Genomic DNA, 19,591 nt, shown 5'->3' with positions numbered 1-19,591 from the left:
CAAGACAATGCCCTTTGCACCATCGGATAAGTACTCAGGGGCTTGGAATTTGAGGCGGCTAGCGAAAATGGTGTCGTGGGTTTTCAAGAGTAGCTCTGCGGCTTGGGGGTCGATGGTGGTTTTGGTGCCTAGGCGAATGGACGTTATAGGTCCATGTGTTTTGGCTAGGCGTCGGAGGGCTTACCTATTATATGAACGTTACCAATGATCGGTAGTGTCGTAGGGCCAACCGGCAGTTTTCGGTGATTTGGACTCCGGAATCCAGAGGTTAGGATGTGAACAAGAGAACGAAGGAAGCTAAGAAAGAGGAAGATGGCTATTGCTAATAGAATAGTCATATGGGACTCAAAGGAGGTGTCGAATATGTGTATATATACAGCCAGAACAAATCGGGGATATAACAAAAATTTTTGTCATTTGATAAACTGGTTATTTTGAAGACAGCATACTTGGTGCAAAACTGAGTGCAATAGTATTCTAGGATTTATACAACCGACCCTACTTAGTGCGATAACGTTTGATGGTGGTGGTGGTTGTTGTTAAACTAGTTAAATTACGAAACCCTACCAGTTGTGTTAGATTACATTTTGTTTATGGTCCTTTTGAATGATTGGAACAGTGTCATGAATATGATGATGGATCTTTACAATAAAGTCATCGATTATCTTATTTAGGTTTGGCGATCTAACGTAGCAAATGGGATCAAAAAAAGAAAAATAGGTACTTCATTATTTAGTATATGTATATATAAATTACAAAATATATATAATAAATTACATAATTGGATTAAGGTACATAAATTGTAAAATAAAATAACATAGATTATTCATCCAAGTATTCAACAAGTCACTTACGATTTATTATAAAAAATGAAACACAAAATAAAAGTTATCATATTTTGTAAGTGAGAGTCCCGACCATGGTAGGCTAGGTGCCATTTCTTAATTTTCAAACACCGAAGGTATGCTAAAAGGAACTTAGACAGCACTGGGCGAGAATTTTTAGAACAATGGTACATACACACCATATGCAAAACCAAATCTCTATGAATGTTAATTGTGTAGGCGATATGTGGGCACGACAAGCAAGTGTTTGGTTTTAGACAGCGACAGGCCAAAAGTCTCAGTCATGTCCAACTCGTTAGGGAGGAGGCCACTTGGGAGATCAAAATTGAAGCAGTGGACCAAATTTGCCAGAGCTAGACGAACCGTGGTTAACCCTAGTTGCATGGCAGGGCACCCTCTTCTTCCGGACCCAAATGGTAAAAGCTGGAAGTCATGCCCCTTAAGGTCAACGTCACTGTCATTAAACCTTTCAGGGTAAAACTCTTCCACGTTATCTGACCATACACTTGGATCTCTCCCAATCGTCCAGATGTTCACAAAGATGGTGGATTTCTTGGGTATATGATATCCATCAACCGTGATGTCCTCCATGGATGCATGTGGAATCAGCAACGGTGCTACCGGATGTAGCCTAAAGCTCTCTTTGACAACCTTGTTCAAGTAGGCCAACTTTGGCAAATCGCTCTCCTCCACCGTTCTATCCATTCCGATCACGGTTTGGAGCTCTTGTTGGAGAAGCTTCATTACCCTAGGATGCCTCAAGAGTTCGGCAAGGTTCCAAACAATCGCGGTCGCTGACGTGTCAAAGGCACCCGAAATCATGTCCAGTAAGATGGCTTTCACATTAGTTCGGTCGACTACGTAGACTTGCTCGTCGTTAGGGTTTAATGGTTGGTTCATCAATGAAAGCAGCATCTCCACAAAGTCCTTATGATTTTGAGGGCGGCCTTGTAGTTGCTCACTTTTAGAAACTTGTTCGTGTTCCCCAATTATCTTTTCCAGAAGTTGGTCGATTGTCTTGCTAAGTCTCTTCATGCGCTTGTTCAATCCCTGAGAAGGAGATCATGCAATGATGAATCGATGATACCGACCTATTGCATGATATATGAATGACATACGTGTACAAAGCATCGCATTTTGTGTTTGTGTAAATGGGAGCGAACCTATTAATGCAATATTTCAGAAGTTCCTTATTTTTATCTTCATATTAAAAAATTTAGCAGTCACATAGTATTATCCGTCACTCTTAAGTAAAAAGTCTTTAAGTTTGAAATTCACCCTCAAAAATTTTCTTTACTATTAGAGGAACAAATATGGTAACCTAAAAGGACACGTACACTTATATCACCATGCTATCATCAGTTCATATTTCATGTCTATTAAAAGAAATGAACACACACATGTATACCTGAATATCAAATGGACTGAGGAAAGGAACATAATCACCAATGTTGACTGCCCCTGTCAACAACATGATCTCCTCAATAATTCCCTTGACATCAAACGTATCATCATTTTTGCTTCCCAACACCATCCTATATGTTATGTCCTCAATAAGCTCACCGACCTTCTCACTAAGATCCACCACTTCTCCAGCCTTCGCGGCCTTCTTCAGTGACTGCACCAACAACCCGACCTCCTCCCTCCTCAGCGGAGCAAAGCCCTCAATTTTTGACGGACAAAGAAGCTGAAGTGTGCACAGCTTCCTAATATGGCGCCAGTACGGACCGTATTCACTAAAACCCATACCCTTTGTGCCATACGACAAGTAGTCCGATGATTGGACTTTGGGGCGACTAGCGAAGATGGTGTCATGGGTTTTAAGGAATAGCTCGGCAACTTTGGGGGACGAGACCACTATGGTGGTTTTGCTGCCTAGGCGCATGGACATTATAGGTCCATACTTTTTGGCTAAGTGTTGGAGGCTGCGGTGTGGGAGGTTGCCTAGCATATGAAGGTTACCAATGATTGGCAGCGCCCAAGGGCCAGGAGGCAGTTTTTTTGGGTGTTTAGATCTTGAGATTATGTGGATGAGAGAGCAGAAGAAGGCAAGAAAGACCAGGAGAAGGATGTGACTCATTCTCGCTGTCTATGTGATAACTGAGATTTGGACATTAATTTGCTCAGGCACTCATATATATATATATATATGTAGGAGAGGTGTTTGATCGATATATATATATATATATATATATATATATATATATATATATATATATATATATATATAAGATATATCTAAACTCTCGGAAATTAATAATTCTGAGGTTGCCGTCGGATTCTAGATAGATTCGACGGCTGATTTCATTTACGTATATTTTTTGGTCTACGGCGGCTGAATTGAACTAAACCCTAGAATAAATGGAGTCAAACAATGCAGGAGGAAAATGGGTGTGTCCCTTTTTAAGTATATTTTTGTTTGACATTGGTAGTGGGAGGGAAAAATTGATCGGTTCTGGGTGGAAGGGCAAATAATTTTGCAAAAAGTCAACTACGATTTATTTTTTCTTGTTTATTTAATAAATTCTCCTAAAAGTTATTTCTCATGATAGCAATGTCGGAGTTGAGTGGATTTTACTGCTAAATTAAAAAAATAAAAAATGTTCAATAGGCAAAAGAAAAAAAAAACTATAATTTATTTTTGAGTATATGCAAGACAAATTATTTTCATGAAGATAGAAGTATTAATTAATGTATTCAAAGAGAGAGAACTTTGGACGTACCAAATCTTCCCACTATGATATTATAATTTATACCAAAATAAGTCATAAACGACGAACTTGATATGTCACCATATATACCCTTTTTATATACAACTAGCCAGGATCGGGGACACCCATTTTAACACACGTTTGGAAACATTTCATAGTAGTTCTCGTTCGTAACTTTTTAGGAAATCGAAATGTCTTTATTTCAATTCTTCATCCACAAGTCATCTTTGTAAAAAAATTAGATAAATAAAAAACCAATAAGACATTTATTTGTAGTGATAAAATAGACGAATATGGTTCTACGAAGAAAACTTAAAGACTCTTAAAATTAAAAAAAAAAAAAAAAAAAAAAAACCCCTAAAGACTACCATTAAATCTAATAGTTATAAGGTTTCAAATTTAGGTGACTTTTAGTAGAGATAATCTTTAAGAAAAGATTTAAAAGATAAACAGATGGGTCGTTGAAATAAATTATGAACTGAGGTCAATAAAAAAGTGTCCATTTTGTCCATAATATATTAAAATTTCATGGTCCCGGATACCGTGTAACTAATTTCAAAAGACATTAAATTTGGGATAGTTTAGTTGCAATTCTTGATTTAGTTTAGTTGCAGTTTTTGGCCCCTAATTGTTATGCATTTTAGGTTTTGAATTGAAGTCCTTCTCCTGCCATATAATAATAAAAGAGATGCAATAATACGTACCAATAAAGACTCAAACCGTTATTTTACTTCATTTACACTACCAATTCAATTATTCAAAATTGCTTATGGGTTTCAACCAAAAAATAATAATAGTAATTGCTTATGGATGCATTCTAGATTATAAAAAAAAAGGGATCTTTTTATTTTTAAAAATATGAGTATATTTATAATAAATAAAAAAATTTGGGTACATTCTACATGCATATAAAAAATTGGTAAATTTTATATATAAAAAAAAAGTCCATTAATAATGGGTAAAAACAAAAGGTTGAAAAAATTATTTAGTACAAATAAAAATTTAAAATATAAAAAATATGGGTGCAAATTAAAGCAGGAAAGAAAATTGGTACAAATTAAAAAAAAAAGTTGCAAATTAAAAATGGCTACAATCTAAAAATAGAAATATATGATCCAAAGTTTAGCCATAAATATAAATATATCAAATGTAACGTTCCTATCACTAAACAAACATATTTGGAAATAAAATTTAATTATCTTGACATGTATATATTTCACTATTGAAATAATCACATTTATTAACAATAAAGGACCATGATAAAAAATTGAAAAGCAATAAGATTTTAATCAATGGACTGAGAACCTTATTTTTTTAATTTTTCATGGGAGATAAAAGAAATTTCGTCAATGGTATATTTTCTTGTTTGGATTTTATATTAACCCAAGTTAAGAAGTATTCATTACATCAATGGCTTTCGTCTATGACATATAAGAGTTACAAATCCTAGAAGGTTAAGGAGGAAGATGGATCGATTTTCACTTTGCGAAATTCCTGAGAAAAATGGAAGCTAAGATCAATTTTGACATTGCAAAATTCCTTTAGTTAAACTATTTGATATGTTTTTTTTTTTTTTTTTGAAATTCTTTTAAGCTAATAATTTAGTTAAGGCCTTTAGATTTAAGCACATTCAATATATATTATATACATACATACATACATATATACATATATATAGGAAAATTAATGAAACGGGTTTGAAAACTTTGAGTTTTAACGATAAGAACAAAATAAAGGGTAAAGTGAATAGTACCAAGTTTGACTTTTTAGTGTAAAAATGTGGTTTTTTATTAAAGTGAATAGTACTGCAGACTTTTCGTTAAAACTCCCCATATATATATTTGTGTGCATAAAAGAAGGGGATGAAAAAGTTGGTGGAAATTGGAAAGGATGTGGAAGAATTAACTACAAATGGTTCATAAGATGAACATTAAAACCTAAAAATTGATAACAATTTTAAGTAATATATTTTTTTTTAATTTAAAACTTTTTCACAATGATCACTTTCCAAACCGTCTTCAGTCTCCTTTGCCTGCTGAGGCTATGGCTATAAGGGAAGGGGCCCAATTGCTAGTAGATTTGAAGTCGTCAGCCGCCGCAGTGATTGAAAGTGATTCCTTGATGTGCATGTCCGCGTTGAAACTGAAGGAGACAAATCTCCGCGGTTGGCCCAGTACTTAATGATGCGAGGTTCTTCGTAGAGAAGTACCACGGCCACCGCTACCGCCTATCGTCATCACCACCCACCATCACGAATGCTGCCGCCTCCACCTGCGCTACTAACATTTTCTAACTTTTTATCTTCCACAAATATATTAATCATTCTAGATGCACGTTAAGTTTCGTATTTGAATTTCTTTATTCTTAAAGTTAGCCAAACAAAAAATTTACAATTTCTAAGATATAAATTCCATAATTTTAACATTCTTTTGAAATTTTAAATTTCCTCATAATCCAATATAGTGGAGGAGATCTAAATCCTCACGAGTGCCAGGATTAACATCTCACTTCTCAGGTTGGGAGTCAATATATTCTCAATTCCGTTGTGCTCTCATTCCTTCTATATTTCTCACTTCCGCTGCCGCACTCCCACTGCATGCGCAATTCACATCGTTGCATCGTTGCTTGCCTGATATGGCGACTCTTTTGTACGACAAGATGGTGGATGCTTCTTTTTGGTCATGTCCATGGCCTTCTTCCTTGTTACTACAGCCGTTTCTGACTTTTTTGGGTTATGTGCGAATTAAAAAAATCTTCTTTATTTAAAATAATAATAATAATTTGGACAATATATTCATACAGAATTCAACAATCAATATTCCAACTTCATTGAAATAAGCATCTCATTCTTACTAATTGAATAATTTCCAATTGCCATGAAATTGTGATTTAAGGTTCATCCATTTAAAACAAAAAGAGCATGATTAAAAAAGAGATACAGCAATATGCTTATGGTTGTGAAAAAAAAGTAATGTGCTTAGTTTTTTTTTTTTTTTTTTATTGCTAGAGAAAAATAGAAAAAAGTAATACACAAGTTTTTGTTATTGTTAGAGAAAATAGAAAATTTAATATTTTAAGGACTAGGTTGGGGTTGCTGCGTTTTTTTAAAGGCTCCTTCTATTGCTGCGTGTTTTTTTTTTTCATGAAAAAAAAGGTAAGTGTTTAGTAAAATATAGTGCTAAAATGGTTTTAGAAAAAGAAAATGAGGGTAGGGTTGTAAATATACAATTTTCCTTAAATGATACTATTCACTTGCCTTCAATAAAAAAAAAAGGTTGACAAAAAAAAAAAAAATTTATAGAAGCATCTGTAGAGTTGTTTCTGCTATTTTGAACTCAAAATTTTGAAAAAAGAAAAAACACTTTTTTTTTATCTACCAAACACAATTAAGGCCCCAACGTTAAAAAACTGCTTTTGTAAAAAAAATTAAACAACCCCAAACCAGCCCTAAGTATAGGCTCCACTTAATCAATTGCAATATAAATAAAATCATATGATAATAATTTTTCTTTTCAGTTAAAACTTTTTTTTATTAAAAATTTATACTCATATGTAATATATAAGAGGATAAAAAATTTTGATTGCACACCGCACGCTGCTACTCATCGCAACATCATTTCTTCTTCTGTGGCCGCGCTTACATGACAGTGGATGGATGGTGAAATATCTGAGATGGGAGTAGGGTAAAGGTGGTGAAACATTATAGCTGCGGACAATGGCAAAACTAGAAATTCTCGGGGAGGAGGGGCGAAATTTAAAAAATTTAGGGTCCCGAAAAAATGTGAACATTCATTCGAGGTCTAAGTCCAGGATTTGCAAGAAGATTATTTGAACTACATGTAATATTCATAGGAGAATTTGCACTAACTGAAATATTCAAAAGAGGATTTGGACTACTCAAAATAGTCGAAGGAGGGTTTGAACAACAATATTATTTGAAGGATGATTTAGCACTGTTTCTTGTTGTATCGTTCTATTACTTAACTGTATAATTAGCAAAATTTTAAAAGATGATGGACATGACTTTACACTTAGGCGAGGACCTAGGCAAATTTTAATAAATTTATTATATACCATATAAATAATTGTCTATTTATTCTATAGCTTATAATATCCAAAAAATATTGATTATAAAGCATATAATATATAAAAATATTGACAAATTTTCTTTATTACTTTGTTGAATTTGATGGTAAGAGAAAAAAACACAAATAATTACGAGTTCGTAATATTTCACAAATTATTTTTTGAAGCTCGCATAAATTTATAATGAGTTTTAAGATAAATAACAGTGTCAAACAAGTGACTTAAAAAATATTGGAAGAGTGGTCAAATTAATTGGACAATAATTAAAAAATAAAACAAATTCCAATATAAATGAGTTAGGTGGGGCAATTTGATTGGCCAATATTAAAAAAAAAAAAAAATTGTAATTCTCAAAAGTCACGTGGGGTGGGGTGGGATGGGAGAGAGAGAAAGTCTCTCTCTTTTTTTGTTTTTTTGGTAAACAAGTCTTTCTCTTCTTCTTTTCTCTTCTTCATTAGAAACAAATTAGAACTTCATTTCCAGTCTCCAGAAGCTGCAAAATGCAGATCTTCATTCCTCCTTTCTTTGGCCTAGGTTTTTCTATTTTTGGAAAAAAAAAAGAGCTCGCAATCAGCTTGTGCTGCGATAGAGCAGGAAAACCCAAAATGCCAGAAAACCAGATGGAATTTCATCACTTCTGACTAGACCGAAGGGGCTGAACCACCACTTCTAGGCTTGATTTCCAGCGAGGGGAGGGGCCACCACTCCTTGTCCTCATGTAGCTATGCCACTGGCTGCGGATGGGGACAAGCTACCAAGGGAAGAGGGGGCTGGTAGGGTTGCTTTTTTATGAAAAATATACAGATGCTGGATACAATTGATACCTTTCTCAATATTTTATCAAATATGAAAACTAACCAACATATCCAATTATCCTTCTATTTTTTACTTTTGAACCTCCGCTTCTCCTTTACTTTATATAAGATTATTTTAACTACTAATTGATTTGTCACTTTGACCTTATTGCTTATAATTGCAATAGACAATTTATTTTCACCCATGGTCATTGCCGGATACACAGCAAATGGGCGAATGTCTAATTAATTAGTCTCTAGCCGGTAAGTTGGTACGGCGAACAAGTGTTGGGCTTTTGACGGCGCCATGCCAAACGTCTCAGCCATGTCCACGTCTTCAGGTAAGAGGCCGCTCGGGAGGTGTTAGATCCCACATCGTCCAGGAGAGAGGATCCTCTATGCCTTATATGTGTATGCCCACCTCCATATAGCACGAGGTCTTTTGGGGACTCATTGGCTTCGGATTCCATCTGAACTCCGAAGTTAAGTGAGTTCGGGCAAGAGCATTCCCAGAATAGGTGACCCACTGGGAAGTTCTCGTGTGAGTTCCCAGAAACAAAACCGTGAGGGCGTGGTCGAGGCCCAAAGGAAACAATATCGTTCTACGGCGGAGTCGAGCTGGGATGTGGTGGAGCCCGGGTAGGGATGTGACAGGACGTCCCAATTAAAGCAGTGGACCAAGTTTGCCAAAGCCAGCGAACTGTGGTTAGCCCTAATTGTATACCAGGGCACCATCTTCGGCCGGACCCGAAAGGTAGAAGCTGGAAGTCATGTCCCAGGACGTCAACGTTGCTATTTATAAACCTTTCAAGGTAAAATTGTTGCACATTATCCGACCAAACATTGGGATCTCTCCCAATAACCCAAGTGTTTATTAGGATTCTCGATTTCTTAGGTATGTAATATTCATCAATTGTAATGTCCTGCATGGATTCACGAGGGATTAGCAACGGTCCAGCTGGGTGTAGTCTAAAGCTCTCAATGACCAACATATTTAAGTAACTCAACCTTGGTAAATCGTTCTCTTCCACCATCTGCTTCATCCCGATCACAGTTCGAAGCTCTTGTTGGAGATGCTTCATTACCCTTGGGTGTCTCAAGAGTTCTGTGAGGCTCCAAACGATTGCGTTAGATGAAGTGTCGAAGGCACCCGTAATCATGTCGACTAAGATGGCTTTCACACTTGTTCGGTCAATCATGTAGGCTTGCTTATCTTTAGGGTTTAATGATTGATTCATTAGTGAGAGCAGCACGTCCACAAAGTCTTTACGATGACGATACTGGAATTGCCCACTCTTAGAAACCTGTTCATGTTCTCCAATTGTCTTTTTTTTAAATTTGGTCGGCTGCCGCCGTAGTTCTCTTCGCGCGTTTGGTTAATCCCTGAGATGAAGAAAAGTTGGTCGGGTGATATGACTAGCAGTAGCTATTAGACAAAAAACTGAAATGAAAACTAACTTTTATCCACATTATCACTCAATATTAATGACATCATCACTTAATACTGGAATATTGTCACTTTACTCTTGGTGTCACAATGGATGTTTAATTTTCAAAACATTAGGTAATTTTTAGAATATTAAAAAAGTTGAGGACAATTTGGAATCATCTCTAAGGGTGAGTTTGTTTGCGCTTGCTAGCATTCGCTGGACTGGATTAGATTAAGTGAGAATGTGGTCCTGTGTTTGTTCCACGCCGGGACAAGTTTTAATGAGACTAATCCCGACTAACCAAGACTAAGGGTTTCGCTAGAGGGTCTTAGCGAGACCCCCCCGAAATCGGCTTGATTGCTAAGACCAACTCCTTGGTTGCCCCCTCTACTTGTTCCTCGCAAAATTCAAAAACATATCCCATGTACCAACTCTGCTCTGCTTCGCCCTTCTCATCTACCATTTTCAAACCTAAATCCCTCAAAATTCGAAGATGAAAAAGGCAAAACATTATGCACGCTTACCATTCTCAAAACCAGATCCAAACCCAAAATTCGATACAAAAATGAAAAAACAAAAAGCAAAAACAAAAACGATGTGCTTATAAAATGCATAGCAGTCGTCCAATCACACATGCACAAGAGCCATTCTAATTACACATGCATTCCAGACTCCCTAATTGCAGACCATCGTCATTGACGCCGAAGAAGCAAAATGATGAGTACCCATATGACTCAAACTCTGATATGGGTTCTAATTTGTCAATTGCATCGTAGAAAAATTAGAAGAAAAAAAAGGGAGATGAACGGAGAAAATAGGAAGAAAAAGGTGGAGATGAAAAGAGAGAGGGATAAAGAAAAAGAGGGATTAGGATGGACAAACTTAGGGAGAAACATAGGGAGTGGGGAGGAACAAGAGGGAGAGGATGGAGCAAAATTATGAAGGGAGAAGGAAATTAACAGAAAAGAAATAGGAAAGGACTAGGGAGGATTCTAGAATGATAAAATATAGACAAAAGTAAGAATAAAATAATAACAAAATGAATTAATAATATAAAATAATAATTATATTGAATTAAATAATATAATATTAGAATTTGTTATTGTTTTTTATTCTTAGTCCGACACTACACCAAACGCTTCACTAAGTTAGTCCAACTTAGTATAGTCTAATTTAGTCCAGCTTAGTCCCCAAAGCTAATCCGGTCCGAGATAGTTCGACGCAACAAATGCACCCTAAGAGTACGTTAATGAACACTTAAGTAATAATTCAATCATCAACTTTTATGACATTTTGAGTACAAATTTTTATCTACAAATGTAGTCTCTCTAGCATTACCCCACATCTAACGGTTTGGTAGTTATGTGTAATTAACCTTCAATAAAAGATATATCATTGGCTAAATATACAAGGTTCTAAATGAAGTTATGCATTAGTCGGGCAGCGGATTGAAGCTTAGCTCCTAGGCGGACTAAGCAAATTTAAGTAAACTTATTGTATATAGATAAATGCATGTTTATACTTAAAAAAAAATACATAATTGTATTGAGATACATAATGAGGGTTCATCCAAGTACCTCTTATAGTATATTAAAAACAATAAAATGCAAAATGAAAGTCATATATTTTCTGTCAAAGTGAGAGTCACAACCTAAGTGAGTGCCTAAGCGGGTCTAGGTGGGCTTCTAGACTTGTTTATGCGAACCCTAGGGATTAATCGGAGCAGTGGTCAGCCACCTAGCGCTTAGGTGGTGCTACACAGAAATTTTTAGAACAGTGTAAATATATAGTCCTTTCATCTACGACATTAGAAATATTCAGGATAACAATTAAGTTAGTAAAGACTAAAGAGAATATTTTTACCTGAAGATCAAATGGACTAAGGAAAGGCACGTAATCACCAATACTAAATGACCCTATCAAGGACACAATCTTCTCAATAATTCCCTTGACATCAAACAAATCATCATTTTTGCTCCCTAATATCATCCTATATATTATGTTCTCTACAAGCTCACCAACCTTAATTATTACTCATATCCACCACCTCACCTACCTTTGCAGCCTTCTTAAGCGACTGAACCAACAACCCCACTTCTTCCCTTCTCAACGGAGAAAAAGACTCAATTTTTAACGGACAAAAAAGCTGCTGGGTGCAAAGCTTCCTTCCTTGCCACCAATACGGACCATAGTAAGTTAGGGCCATGCCCTTTTGCCCATAGGTTAAGTAATCACAGACTTGGAGCGTGGGGCGGCTAGCGAAAACGCTGTCGTGGGTTTTCAAGAATAGCTTTGCAGCTTTGGGGGATGAAACCACTATGGTGGGTACGAAGCCTAGGTGTATAGACATTATAGGGCCATATTTTTCAGCCAAGTGTTGGTGGCGACGGTAGGGAAACTTTCCTAGCATATGAAGATTACAATGATTGGTAGTGCTGTAGGCCCATGAGGCAGTATTCCTCGGTGTTTCGACCTTCGGAATCCAAAGGTTAGGATGTGGATGAGATACCAGAGGAAGGTAAGGAAGAGCATGAGGATGACCATTGCTGAAGGAGTCATTCTGGCTTTCTATTTGAGGGAAATGAGACATTTTCTCATGGACTCAACGAAGGTGTTTGATGTGTATATATACATTTTCAGAAGGGAAACGACGCCACGGTTGAAATACACCGCTTTGTGATTATATATGATGGATTTTGGCCATCCGATGTCGTTTTAGCCTCCAAAACGCAATTTAAAGTTCCGTAATAAAAATTAGACCTTTCGTTTTTGTTCGATTAATGTTGTTTTTATTATCAACATCTTTTGAGTTGTTCTAAGCGGTTCTATCTTTTATTTAAGTCATTGGATTACAAATTGTAATTATTCAATCATTAATCATTTTCAACCCTTTGGAATTTCTCTCAAATTTTTGGCTGACTCCAGACCTCATTCTTTAATAGATTACTTTAGTAACCCTTTTGATTGCTTATGCTGCGTGAACTAAGCCAAGTGTTCCGATAGATTTGGTATAATGTCCTTTTGATTAGATTATATGTTATGGTGATAGGCGTAGGTACATTAAAATTGTGGACAAAAACTGAAACCTAATTTAGCTATCAAAAAGTCATCATCTATCGAAGGGTTTGGAATCCAATGCCAAGTTGGGTCAAACAGTAGAGGTGAAACATGGGTTCTTTAATTATTCAGTATACTATAGCAGTATAGCTATGTGAAAAAACCAAATCACCATGAAGATATATATAACTTTGAAGAAAAATAAAAACCTAATGCCGTATAATGTTCATAGCTGATCAAATGGTGGATTAAGAGTCGTAGCAGTCCTGTATAATGTTCACAAATAACTTGTGCATTCAATCTTCATCCTTCAGGTGCACTACTTCTGATTCATTTTTCAGGAGTTTCTATTATCTTTCTATCATTTTGTGAAAAGAAAATGCAATGATTGCGAATTAGCCATCTGCCATGCCTGTCGATTATTGTGGAACCGAAAGAGCCATTCCTTTAACGCGAGTAAAATTTGACCCAAAAAACGACTATAATAAAAAGAGAATTCAATTTCATTCCTCTATGTAGGTTGATTGTGTAGGCGGTAGCTCGGCAGTCGGCTCGACAAGCAAGTGTTTGGTTTCTGAGAGCGATGGCCCCAAATCTCAGTCATGTCCAAGTCTTTAGACACCAAACCACTTGGGAGCTCCCACTTAAAGCAGTGGATCAAGTTTGCCAGACCTAGAGGAACTGTGGCTAGTTGCATGGCATGCGCCTTCTTTTTCCAGATCCAAATGGTAAAAGCTGGAAGTCATGCCCCTTATTAAGGTCAACATTTCTACCAACCAATTCAAATCGCCACCAGCCCTAATTTATCATATAAGAAATAGGGTAAAGTACAAAAAATTACCTCAACTATTAGTGTCACGACACTTTCATATGTCATCTTTTAAAATTGACAATGTTGTAGAAAAAGAATGTGTGGCTGAAAGTATCTTTCATTAATATGTGAAGAAAGAAAATATATACAATTACATGCCTTGCACAACAAGGTACTATCCCTACAATATAGGAATACACTTATAATTAGGATTACAATCATATCTAGACTCCAACTAGGAAGCTATTTCTAACACTCCCCCTCAAGTTGGAGAGTGGATATCAAGAACTCCCAACTTGCGCAACATAGTCGAAAACTTATCCTTCCCGAGAGGCTTGGTGAATAAGTCTGCCAACTGGTATGTCGTACCAACATACTTGGTTGTGACTGTGCCATCCACAATCTTATCTCGTATAAAGTGACAATCCATCTCAATGTGACGAGTCCGCTCATGAAAAACAGGATTAGCAGCTATATGTAACGCTGCTTGATTATCGCAAAATAAAGCAGAAGGACCATCCAAAGGAATGTTCAAGTCCTTTAATAAATACCGAAGCCAAACTAACTCACAACAAGCACCGGCCATAGCCCTATATTTGGCCTCAACTGAAGAAAGTGAAACAGTTTTATGTCGCTTCGTCCGCCACGAAATCAAAGAATTGCCTAAGAAAACACAATACCCAGAAGTTGAACGACGAGTGATAGGACAACCTGCCCAGTCAGAATCACAAAATGCGACCAACTTGGTGTGGTTGTCTGAACGGAATAATAAACCTTGTCCTGGAGTAGACTTTAAATAACGAACAACACGAAGCGCAACATCCATATGAGGTACACGTGGCTCATGCATAAAACGGCTCAAAACATGCACAGAATATGTGATATCCGGCCGAGTGATGGTGAGGTAGATTAACCGTCCTATTAACCGCCGATACTTTTCAGGATCCTTGAGAAGTTCTCCTTGATCAGATAGTTTTGTATCATCCATAGGGAAAGCAATCGGCCGTGCTCCCAGAAAACCATAATCCTTGAGGATCTCCAGTGCATACTTTCGTTGTGAAATATAAATCCCACGTTGAGATCGAGAAACCTCAATACCCAAAAAATATTTTAAATCACCAAGATCTTTTATTCGAAAGTGATCTCGAAGAAAAGACTTCAGAGAATCGATGGCACCAACATCATTGCCTGTAATCACAATATCATCTACATAAATGAGCAAGGCTGTGAAAGAAGTACCAGATTTTTTGGTGAACAGTGAGTAGTCAGCTTTGGATTGGTGAAATCCGGCAGAAAGAATGGCACTAGTGAACTTGGCAAACCATTGACGAGAAGCCTGCTTGAGACCATAAAGAAACTTGTGGAGGCGACACACAAGATTCTCCCCCTGTCGCCGAAGACCAGGAGGAGGAGACATGTAAATTTCCTCATCCAAATCACCATGCAAGAAAGCATTATTAACATCAAGCTGATGGAGAGACCAAGACTGGCTGCAAGAAGACAACGCACTGTAATCATCTTGGCAGTAGAAGAAAAAGTGTCATGATAATCAATACCTGCGGCTTGAGTGAAACCCTTAGCCACCAAGCGAGCTTTGTAACGCTCAATAGAACCATCAGAATTATGCTTTAGTTTGTACACCCACTTACAATCAATAGGAACTTTGCCAGGAGGTAAGGGAGTCAAGGTCCAAGTACCGTTGGCATGTAAAGCCTCAAGCTCCTCATTCATGGCACGATGCCAATTAGGATCACGAGCAGCCTCTGCAAAAGAAGATGGCTCCAAACTCCGACTGACAGCGTAAATATATGAAAGATGATGGGGAGATAACCGGTGGTAAGAAATAAAATTACAAAGTGGATATCGCGTACCTTTAACAGAACTGGGCTGCGAAGACGATGGGTGTGGAGGCAAAATCACTTGCGAGCAAACATAGTATTTTAAATAGGACGGGGGATGGTGAGTGCGAGATGAGGTGCGAGTGGCTGGTAAAGGAGGTGGAGGTGCCGTGGGTGAGGAGGGATTAAGAGGGGCCGAGGGTGATGAGGGGTCAATGTCGGTGGAGGGAGGGACAGGCGGGGCCGGGACTAAAATGGGAGAAGTGGGTGGCATAGAAGTGGAGGAAGGAAGAGGGGAGATGGGGTCGGTGACAGGAAGCAGTGGAATGGGTACGGGAGGAGGAGGTGAAGGGGACGTGGGGCCAGGAGAAGAGGGATAGGGAAGGTCCGGGAAAGGGGGAATGGGAAGAGAAGGTGTGGGGGTTTGGGTAGGTGGGGACGTGGCAGCAAAAGGGAAGGAATCTTCATGGAAAATAACATCTCGACTGGTGAAGGTGCGGTGAGTTTCTAAGTCATATAATTTGTATGCTTTTTGGCCAAGAGGGTAACCAATGAAAGCACATCGTTGGGCCCGAGGGGAAAATTTTGTGGTAGGATGGATAGAGGTGGCATAAGCAAGGCAACCGAAGACACGAAAATGGTCATAGGATGGGGTTGTAGTATGGAGGACCTCAAAAGGAGATTTATTATGTAAAAGTCGAGTAGGGAGACGATTGATGGTATAAGCAGCGGTAAGAACACATTCACCCCAAAATTTGAGGGGAATGTGTGATTGAAAACGAAGGGCGCGAGCGGTTTCAAGAAGGTGCCTATGTTTGCGTTCAACAACGCCATTTTGTTGCGGAGTGTAAACACAAGAAGTTTGAAAAAGAACCCCATGATCAGAAAAAAAATTGCGAAGAGAAACAAATTCTCCCCCATTATCGGTACGAATGCTTCGAACTTGAGTGTGAAATTGGGTATTAACATAGGCAAAAAAGGATTTGATTAGTTGTTGAGTATCAGATTTGTGCGTCATGAGAAAGACCCACGTAAAGCGGGAAAAATCATCCACAATAGTCAAAAAATAATGAGCACCAGTAAGGGAAGATTGACGATTCGGACGCCAAATATCACAATGAATTAAATCAAAAGGAAAAGTTGTAGAAATTGAACTTAAACCAAAAGGTTGACGAGTTTGTTTTGCCAAAGGACAAACAGTACAAACATGACTAGAATCAAATGAACAATTAAGGAAATTAGAGGCTAAAATTTGCAAACGGCTAGAAGAAAGGTGACCAAGACGGCGATGCCATAAGGAGGATGGGATGGTGATGAGGTTGCATAGTGGTTGACTGTGAAAAACATTCATGAAGATCGTCCCAAACAGCCTTAGCGGTGGTGGAAAAAAGAACGGATTCGGCAAGGTCGGGCTCCAGGGAATGGAGGATCCATGAAAGGATCATATCATTGCAGCGCCTCCAAGAGGCGTGAGCATCGGGGTCTTCGGCAAGGTCGGGTTCTGCAATGTCACCGGTGATAAAACCAAGTTTATTCTTGGCGCTTAAGAAGATGTGCATCCCGTGTGCCCAGGTTGTGTAGTTATCTCCGTTTAACTTTTTGGAGACAAGAACAAGGTTGGGATGGTCGGAATGGTGAAGATAAAAAGGGTTGGGGCCATCGGAAGAAGAGTCTCCCATGAGAAAGGAGAAACGGCAGGGATGACTGCCGAAAAAAATTGCGGTTTTGAGAAAAAAAGCTAGGGTTTGCAACCTGCTCTGATACCATGTAGAAAAAGAATGTGTGGCTGAAAGTATCTTTCATTAATACGTGAAGAAAGAAAATATATACAATTACATGCCTTGCACAACAAGGTACTATCCCTACAATATAGGAATACACTTATAATTAGGATTACAATCATATCTAGACTCCAACTAGGAAGCTATTTCTAACAAATGTCATACCTCATCTTACGAATTTATGCCAATGTTATACTTTCCGTTAGCTTGGCGTGAATTTCCTAGTTAAATGCTGACGTAACTTGATTCAAAGCCCACTTTCTATTAAAAAATTAATAAAATATTATTAAAAACTAAAATAAAATCATTTAATATTTTTTAAATATTAAAATAATAAAGAAAGTAAAAAAAAAAAAAAACAAAACAAAACAAAACTTCATCCCTTCCCCCTCTCCCCCACGCGTCCTTCTCTCTTCTCGCCCATCCCCCCCCCCACCCCCAATTCTCCCCCAACTGAGCCCTTACCTGCAACCCAGAAAAAAAAAAAAAAATTCCTAGTTCGTCTTCCCCTCGCATCCACCCTTCGCACCCACCCAACCTCGCACCCATTCCTCGCGGAATTAGCCTGGCGAATGGGATTTGGGTTTTTTTTTTTCTTTCTTCTTCTTCTTCTTCCTCCTCTTTCTTTTTCTGTCTGGGTTGCAAGGGGTTGGATTTGTTTTTTCCGGGGGGGGGGGGGGGGGGGGGGGGGGGGGTTTCTTCTTCTTCTTCTCCTCCTTCCTTCCTTCTTCTTCTTCTTCGGGGGGTTAGGGGTTGATGGGTTTTCAAATTTTTATTTTTTTTTTTGTTTTTTAGTTGAAGATTATGCAGGGGTTGTCACACAAATCCCTGGATTCACGGCACTCCGTTGATTCCTGCGCATTCCAACTCTATGGCTAGAAACCTTTCCAGCTACAGCAGCAACAACATACCTCCACACCCATCTCCAAAACCCTAGACTTCGCCGATCGCAAATCCAATGGCCTCCTCGTCCACACTAAGCGCCCCTGCCTCTCCAACAGGACGACTTCTTTTTCTATCGATGCCATCGACATGTCTCGGCTTACCTTGGTCGACGACGACAAGACGATCTCCGGCAAACACCATACTAGGAACGGGAGTTTCCGGTTCATCGCGAAGAAGCAGCGGCGTCGTGGGTCGAGGTCGGTTTTCGGAAGGAGTAGTGAGCGAAGTGGGACCCGAATGTGCTGCTCGGTTGGGGCTTCGGCGGCGAGACGTGTTTGGATTTTCCGATAGCGGTGGGGACGGACTCGAGTGGGGAACTGTTGGGGAATGGGGATGCGAATTGGGCGTCGGATGTGAGTGAGGTGAGGAAATCGAGGAAGGAGAGAGATGGAGGTGGGGGTAGTGGAGAGAAGGAGAATGTGGGTGTTGGGTTTGGTCCCATTGGGGGTTTTGATGCTCAGGGGAATGAGTCCGGGTACGGCAGCGAACCGGGTTATCGCGGGGACGCGAAGTTCAGCTATGGCAATGAGTTTGATGAGGAGGAGGAGGATACTCAGGTATTGTTTTGGGGCGATCAATTTAGAGATGCTGATTCTATGATGGAGACAGTGGGGGAGAATACATTCGCAGATCAAAAGTCCCATCACAAATGTCGGCGTAAGAAACACGATTGCAGAATGGTTAATGCACTGAGGTAGCTGAATTGATTGGAGCATACAAATGGCTTCTATATATCATTTTTCTTGGTAAGCAAAGGTTCATTTGTATCATTTTGGCATCGGCTTTCTATTCAGAAGGAAGGATGTTGGCAACCTAATGGAATCTGTGTATGCTCTAATCACTGTTATCTGATAGGAGCATATTCATGTGACTTAATTAGCTTGTTCTCGTGCATTTATGTTGTGTTTCCTTAGTTATTTTAGTGTTTAAAGTCACTTTTGTGCATTTTCAGATTACAAAGCCAAAGTGTGCAAGAAGATGCAAATTGGAGTCTTTTGGAGCAAAAGAGGAATGAATGAGTGGAAGACTTGAAGAAACGATGAATTCCTACTCCAACGATGAATTCCTACTTCAACGAGGATTCCTACTTGAAGTAGGAAAGTTAACCCTAGGTTTCCCGTTTTGGTAACCTTTCCTAATCTTAAACGTCCGTATTTTCTAGCCACTTTGAAGGCCTTGTAGGCACTTTAGGACACAAAACAAAGGCCCTAGGCCTCTTAAACCCCTTTGTCGTGGCCTCTCCCTTTCTTTCCTTCCCTTGCCGTGCAAGGGGGGGCAATTTTGTCCTAGGTT

The 19,591-nt window shown here is 38.6% G+C and overlaps 1 protein-coding gene and 2 pseudogenes across 1 annotated transcript; 1 reads left to right on the top strand and 2 right to left on the bottom strand.

Annotated features, from left to right (window-relative positions):
• Window positions 1-1,052: 1,052 nt before the first annotated feature.
• Window positions 1,053-2,932, bottom strand: LOC137711914 (cytochrome P450 CYP736A12-like). Its single transcript, XM_068451066.1, has 2 exons — window positions 2,254-2,932; window positions 1,053-1,895 (listed from the first exon to the last, which is right to left on the bottom strand). The coding sequence occupies exons 1-2, from the start codon at window positions 2,923-2,925 to the stop codon at window positions 1,053-1,055; spliced, it is 1,515 nt and encodes a 504-aa protein (XP_068307167.1). The 5' UTR covers window positions 2,926-2,932.
• A 5,750-nt stretch (window positions 2,933-8,682) lies between these two features.
• Window positions 8,683-12,425, bottom strand: LOC137712413 (cytochrome P450 CYP736A12-like; annotated as a pseudogene).
• A 3,446-nt stretch (window positions 12,426-15,871) lies between these two features.
• Window positions 15,872-19,005, top strand: LOC137712412 (uncharacterized; annotated as a pseudogene).
• The last annotated feature ends 586 nt before the right edge of the window (window positions 19,006-19,591 follow it).

The sequence above is a fragment of the Pyrus communis genome, chromosome 13 (assembly GCF_963583255.1).
Source record: "Pyrus communis chromosome 13, drPyrComm1.1, whole genome shotgun sequence".
Classification (NCBI taxonomy): Eukaryota; Viridiplantae; Streptophyta; class Magnoliopsida; order Rosales; family Rosaceae; genus Pyrus; species Pyrus communis.
Note: the sequence above shows the minus strand (reverse complement) of the source record. Positions and strands in the feature narration are given on the sequence as shown.